The sequence below is a fragment of the Chrysochloris asiatica genome, unplaced genomic scaffold, assembly GCF_000296735.1.
Source record: "Chrysochloris asiatica unplaced genomic scaffold, ChrAsi1.0 scaffold00033, whole genome shotgun sequence".
NCBI classification, from domain to species: domain Eukaryota; kingdom Metazoa; phylum Chordata; class Mammalia; order Afrosoricida; family Chrysochloridae; genus Chrysochloris; species Chrysochloris asiatica.
In genome coordinates, this window is record NW_006408551.1 from 11567604 (window position 1) to 11574920 (window position 7317).

The 7317-nt window shown below is 36.1% G+C and overlaps 1 protein-coding gene across 2 annotated transcripts in view; it reads left to right on the forward strand.

Annotated features, from left to right (window-relative positions):
* The window catches only part of USP15 (ubiquitin specific peptidase 15), a 189180-nt gene that overhangs the window by 109158 nt on the left and 72705 nt on the right, over positions 1–7317 (forward strand). Inside the window, exon 7 of one of the 2 annotated variants that reach the window (XM_006859509.1) lies at positions 2251–2334. The exons of the other annotated variant lie outside the window; for it this stretch is intronic. Within the exon in view, the coding sequence (XP_006859571.1) occupies positions 2251–2334 (84 nt within the window). The remainder of the gene's footprint in view (positions 1–2250; positions 2335–7317) is intronic. 2 annotated transcript variants of the gene reach the window in all.

Below are 7317 nucleotides of genomic sequence, written 5' to 3' on the forward strand. Positions count from 1 at the left end.
TTATTAACCACTTTGTTGTATAAAGTAATGAGTATTATTTAAATGATTATAATTTTATGTAAAAAATGGGAAAAAACATTTCAGAAAATATGTGTCCCTGAAAACTTATAATGAATCAAATTTTTAAAAAACTACTTCCTTAATTCATTATAACTCAATCTTTGATAAATTGTATTTCCCTAATTTAGAATTCTTAACAGGAGGCAGAAATGCCAGTATATTTCTGTTAGTAATTTTAAGGTAATACCGTACATAATCGGACTAAAGTGGTTTGTATTTAGTATTTCTAAAATTTAGTTGCATTAATTTTGTTTTGTGTTGTGAGAATACACTAATAATCTTCTAAAGAAATCTGTTAGAAAGGCACCTAAATAGAAGTCCTTATCTTAATATTACTTAATAATGTCTGTGTCAGGAAAAGTAGCCTCTGCTAAATAAGAAGAGAAAAGTTGACCAAGATGTCACGTTTCAGAAATTCAATATTTAAATAAAACTTCTCTTATATGAGGAGCTCTGGTAGGGTTACGACGAATCGGGCTGCGAACCACAAGGTCAGCACTTCGAAACTTCCAGCTCTTCCGCAGGAGAAAGATGAGGCATTATGCTCCCGTAAAGATTTACAGCCTCGGAAACCCTATACAGGGTCGCTATGAGTCGGAACCGACTCCACAGCACACAGCCAGCCAGTCTCCTATATGAGGGGACTTCAAAAAATTTATGGAAAGTAGAATTAAAAGATAATGGAGTATTTTCATGAACTTTTGAAGCCCACTTGAATGCAAGGAAGTTTATTATCCAGCATTTTTTTTCTGCATAATGCATGGCAAATACCCAGTCCTTACTCCTTTACTATTTTTATCAGACATTTTGTATTGAAATCAGTAGTGAAAAATCTTCTACCCAAGTATTTCACATTAATAATGTATATCTGAGAGTGACTAACACCAAGGTGCTAGACCAACAAAATATTACTGGCTGTGATAGTTAAGATTATATGTCATCGTGTCTGGGTCATGATTATCAGTTGTTTGGCTGTTATATGATAATGTAGACACCCTCTATTTTGTGAAGTGGTGTGGTCATCATCCTTTTGTTGAACCTAACCACATCAGTAAGTGAGGACTGAGTGTATCTATATTTAGTAAAATCCAGATTACTTAAAAACAGATTTTTTGGTTTGTAAATTAGATTTTCTTGCCTATTAACCATTTTATTGTATGGTAGCACCTAGTAGGGTAGTATGGTGGGTACATACAATAAGCACTGGACTGCAAACCACAAGGTCCGGAGTTTGAGCCTTCCACACACTCCAAGGAAGAAAGATGAGGCTTTCTGCTTCTAATCTCTTTGGGCTTAACTAATTTAGAATTTTTGATGATGGAGACATTGGTCTGAAACAACTTTTTACAGCCAATGGACTGTTAAGTGCCCTAGAGTTGTGAAGCTTGCAGTTAACTTGCTTTCAGAGACCCTTACGGACTTGAAAACAATCATTTCTTTATAATGGATTCGTTCATTATGCCCCATACATTTGAAGCATATTAATTACAATTACTGAATACTTTTGATTAAAAGTATTCAGTAATTCTAATTTAGAGTGGCATTGTGGGATAAGCACTAGACTGCACCTGTAAGGTTGGTGGTTCACACCCACCAGCTGCTTCTCAGAAACTGAATGTACTCTTTAAAAATATTCTGAATTAATGAGGTTTAGATTACATAGTCAAATTTATGTCTTTTCAGTTTTTTTAGAGATAATATTTTAGCCAAAAAGTCCTTCTTGGTAACATGTTTGGAATTCTTTTGTGCTATTCTATCTCCCATTGCCTTAATTTAAAAATTTGATAACGTTCTCTGAATACTGCCAGTATTGTATATAATTAGAATGCCATGTTAGTGAAAAGGTAGATTTCTTTTACATGGTTCTTTAAAGGTATCATTCCATCGATTTATGAAAATTATTGTTTATAAATTACTACCTGTATTCAGAATTGGGTATATTAGGCATAAAATATAAAAGTACATCTAAAATTGATAATTTTTTCTTGAAAGTAATTCCCTGTTATACTGTATATATGAAAGAATTCATTGGAAATTGGAAACCAAAGGATATTGTTATTTTACTCATAAATCTGTTTTCCAGCATTCATTTACTACATTCATTGTCATCTGTTGGTTCTTTTCTTTATTTCATAATTACTTTCAAAATTCAGCATTATTATCTAATTTAACATTTTCATATTTTTAAAGGTCCCCAGGTGCATCCAATTTTTCAACTTTACCAAAGATCTCTCCATCTCTATCAAATAATTATAACAACATCAACAACAGAAAGTAAGCACTGCATCTTAAAAAATGTGTTTAATTGATCACCCTGTTGTGGTTGCAAAAAAATCGCTTGTATCTAAAGTTTAGGATAAAAGTCTTAATGCATTAAAATTGGATTTCTTTTCAATTCTATAAATCAGTTCTACAAGAAAGAAAGCATTATCATTAACCTTTTGATTTAATATATACTTGCATTGTGGCTTACTGCGCTAGACTGCAAAATCGACGGTTCAAGCTCACCAGCCGCTCCTCAGAAACCCTATACAGGATTGCTATGTGTCAGAACTGACCTGATGGCATTTAACAACCATATTACAATAGTTTACTAAAATTAAGTTAAAGCATTTTTAGAATTTTATATTCTACGTGTGAATTACTGAATATATTTAGAAATCTGTTAAAACTGGCTTGGATTTGTAGGAAGAATATAAATTTCAGGTGTCACTTTAGAACCTGATTTGTTTTTCCCTACCTGGTGTGGCGCTGTGGGTTAATGTGCTGGACTGAAAAGTTGGTTTGAATGCAAGGTCGGCGGTTCTAGCTCACTAGTCCCTCCTCAGAAACCCTAAACAGGGTCGCTTTGGGTGGGAACCAACTTAACAGCACTTAATAATAACAACAACATGTAATGCAATACTGGATTCCTGATGTGGCACTATAGTATAAGCACTGGACCACTAACCACAGGTAGGTGGTTCACACCTACCAACTGCTCCTTGGAAATACTATACAAGGTTGCAATGAGTCAGAATCGACACGATGGAACTGAACAATAATATATAGTACATTGTTGTTGTTGTAAAGTGTTGTTGTTGTGAAAGTTCCTGTGTAATGTGTAAACAGATAACACACTCGTCTGCTAGATGAACATTTGAAGGCCTAAGTCCACACAGAGCCTCCTTGGAAGAAAGGCCTGGAAATCTAGATCTGAAAAATCAGCCATTTGGAAACACTGTGTAACTCAGGTCTATTCTGACACACATGGGATTGCCAGAAGTCAAAATTGATCCTATGGCAATTATTTCTGGCTATGGCTCTGTTACCTAGAAAACTTAGGTGATTTTTATATTATTGAAATGGCTGAATAGAAAGCTTATGTTATTTGTAGTTGGTCCAGTCAAATTATGGGAAGAATAGAGGTGATTGTTCTCTTCATATTTTCTAGATACTATACATTGTAGTTTCTATATACGGTTAATAATGTTTCTTTACGAAAATATTCACACCGCTTGTCTAATTCTCATATGACTTCTGATGCCACCCAAATTAATATAGTAAAGTCATTGTGAATAATCTTTAAATTAAAATAATTGAATTTATAGATTTGTCATTAAAATTAATATTTTTGAACAAAGTGATTCTAGTGTACATGTAAATATATAAATAGATGAGAATTGTTGTTAGGTGCCATCGAGTTGGTTCCAACCCATAGCTACCCAATGTACAATGTAACGAAACACCATCCTCACAATTGTTGCTATGCTTGAGCACATTGCTGCTGCCACTATTCAAATCCATCCGGTTTGGGGTCTCCCTCTTTTTTGCTGATGCTTCACTTTACCAAGCATGATGTTCTTCTCCAGAGACTTGTCCCTCCTGATAATATGTCCAAAGTATGAGAGATAAAGTCTGGCCATCTTGGCTTCTAAGCAGCATTCTGGTTGTACTGCTTCCAACACAGATTTGTTTGCTCTTTTGGCAGTCCATGGTACCTTTAATACTCCTCAGCAATACCATAATTCAAATGCATCAGTTCTTCTGTAGTGGTCTTTATTCACTGTCCAACTTTCACATGTATATGAGGCTATTAAAAATACCATGGCTTGGGTCAGGCACACTTTAATCCTCAAAGTGACATCTTTGCTTTTTAACACTTTAAAGAGGGCATATGCAGGAAATTTGCCTAAAGCAATATGTCATTTGATTTCTTGACTGCTGCTTCCATAAGTGTTGACGGTTGTTGTTGTTGTTAAGTACCGTGGAGTCAGTTCCGACTTATATGACCCTGCATAGGGTTTCCGAGGCTGCAGATCTTTACGGAACAGAAAGCCTAATTTTTCTCCCACGGAACAGCTGGTAGTTTCGAACTGCTGACCTTGAGGTTAGCAGCCCAATTCGTAACCACTACGCTACCAGAGTGTTGGTGGTTGTTGTTGTTGTAAAGTGCCGTCGAGTTGATTCTGACCCATAGCGACCCTGTAAGGGTTTCCAAGGAGCCACTGGTGAGCTTGAACTACCAACCTTGCAGTTCAAACGGCTTTGCAGTCTGACGCATTAACCCACAGTGCCACTAGATCCAAGCAAAATGAAGTCTTTGACAATTTCAATCTTTTCTGCATTTATATGGATGTTATTTATTGGTCCAGTTGTGAGGATTTTTGTTTTCTGTATATTGAGGTGCAATCCATTCTGAAGACTGTTTTTCAGTAAATATTTTAAGTTCTCTTTGCTTCTGGCAAGCAAGGTTGTATCATCTGCATGTTTACAGCTTGTTAAAGAATTCCATCAATTCTGATGACTTGTTCTTTTTCATGTAATTTAGTTTCTTAGTTATTTGCTTACCATACAGATCGAATAAATATGGTAAAAGGATACAGCCCTGGAGCACATCTTTCCTGATTTTAAACCATTCAGTATCCCCTTGTTCTAGTCAAACAACTGCCTATTGGTCTATGTGCAGGTTCCTCATGAGCACAGTTAAGTGTTCTGGAATACCCAGTCATCGCAATGTTGTCTCTAGCATGTCATGATCTCCACAGTTAAAAGCCTTTGCATAGTCAGTAAAGCACAGGTAAACATCTTTCTGGTATTCTATGCTTTCAGCCAATATCCATCTGATGTCAGCAATGATACTCCTTGTTCCATGTCCTTGTCTGAATCTGGCTTGAACTTCTGGCAGTTGCCTTTCAATGTACTCTTGCAGCATTATTGAAACATCTTTATCAAAGTATTACTTGCATGTGATATTAATGATATTGTCCAATGATTCCCACTTTCTGTTGGGTCACCTCTCTTTGGAATAGGCACAAATGTGGATCTCTTCCAATCAGCTGACCAGGTAGCTAGCTGTCTTCCAAATTTCTTGGCATAGATGACTGAGTGCCTCCAGTGCTGCATCAGTTTATTGAAGATTTCATTTCATATTCCATCAATTCCTGGAGACTTGTTCTTTGCCGGTTACCTTCAGTGCACCTTGGACTTCTTCATTCAGTATTATTGGCTCTTGATCATATGCTACCTCTTGAAATGGGTAAACATCTAACACTTCAGTGACTGTGTATTCCTTCCATTTTCTTTTGAAGTGTTCTGCGTCACTCAGGGTTTGCCCATAGAATCCAATATTTCATGTCCAGGCTTGAATTTTTTTCTTCAGTTCCCTCAGCTTGAGAAATCCTGGGCGTGTTCTTCCTTTTAGTTTTCTAACTCCAGGTATTTGTATGTTTCATTATAATGTTTGACTTTGTCTTCTCGAGCTGCCTTTTGAAATTTTCTGTTAAGCTCTTTTACCTCCTCATTTCTTCCATTTGCTATAGCATCTCTATGCTGGAGAGCAAATTTCATAGTCTCTTCTGACATCCAGTTTGTCTTTTCTTCCTTATCTTCTTTATGACCTTTTGCTTTCTTCCTGTATAATATTGTTGATGTCCTCCCACAACTCTTCTTGTTTTCTGTCATTAGTGTCTAATGCATCAAATTCTGTTCTTGATATGATCTCCAAATTCTGGTGGGATATGTTTATGGTAATACTTTGACTCTTATGGACATGTAATTTTCTTCAGCTTCAGCCTGAACTGCATATGAGCAATTATTGGGGTGTTTCACAGTCTGTCTCTGGCCTTGTTTTGGCTAATGTTGTGGATCTTTTCCACAATCTCTTTCCTCATAGGTAGTCATTTTGATTTCCGTGTATTCCATCTGGTGAGACGTATGTGTATAGTTATCTTTTATGTTGTTAAAAAAAGGTATTTGCAATGAAGAAGTCATTGGTTTTACAAAATTGTAGCATACAATCTCCAGCATCGTTTCTATCAGCAAGGCCAATTTTCCAGCTGGTGATCCTTCTTCCTCTTTGTTTCTAATCACCATTTATTTGCATTCCAATCACCAATAATTATCAATACATCTTGATTGTATTTTTGTTCAATTTTAGACTGAAGAAATTGGTAGAATTCTTCAATTTTATCATCACTGGCTGTAGTGATTAGTCTGTTCCACTTCTTAATAATAGTGGTATTAACTGGTTTTCCTTATAGATATACAGATATTATCCTATCACAGACAGTATTATTCTTCAGAATAGATCTTGAGATGTTCTTTTGGATAATGAATGTGATACCATCCCTCTTCAATTTGTCATTCCTGGCATAGTAAACCATATAACTGTCAGATTCAAAATGGCTAATACCAGTCCATTTCAGCTCATTAATGTCTAGGATATCGATGTTTATGTGTTCATTTCATTTTTGACAACTTCTAATTTTCTAGATTCATAATTTGTATGTTCCATGTTCCAATTTAATGGATGTTTGCTCCTGTTTATATCCTCATTTTGAATTGTGTCCCATCAGCAGTTGAAAGTACTGACAGGTACCGTATCGCATGGGTTCTTCTGGCACTATATCTGGTAACATTCATTATGTTCAATATTCAATATTCTGGTGCTATCTGATAGTGTTTCCTGCTTTTCATAAGGTTTTCAGTGGTTAATAATTTTGAAGTTGTCCACATCTCCTTCTTCCAAGTCTGTCTTAGTCTGGAAACTCAGCTGAAATCTGTCCACCATGGGTGACCCTGCCAGCAATTAAAATACTGGTGGCATAGCTATCAGCATCACAGCAATACACAAGCCACCACAGTGTGACGAACTGACAGACAAGTGATGGAGATGAGAATTGTTGTTAAGTGCTGTCGAGTCGGTTCCGACCCATAGCGACCCTGTACAGGGTTTCCGAGGGTGTAAATCCTTACGGGAGTAGAAAGCCTCATCTT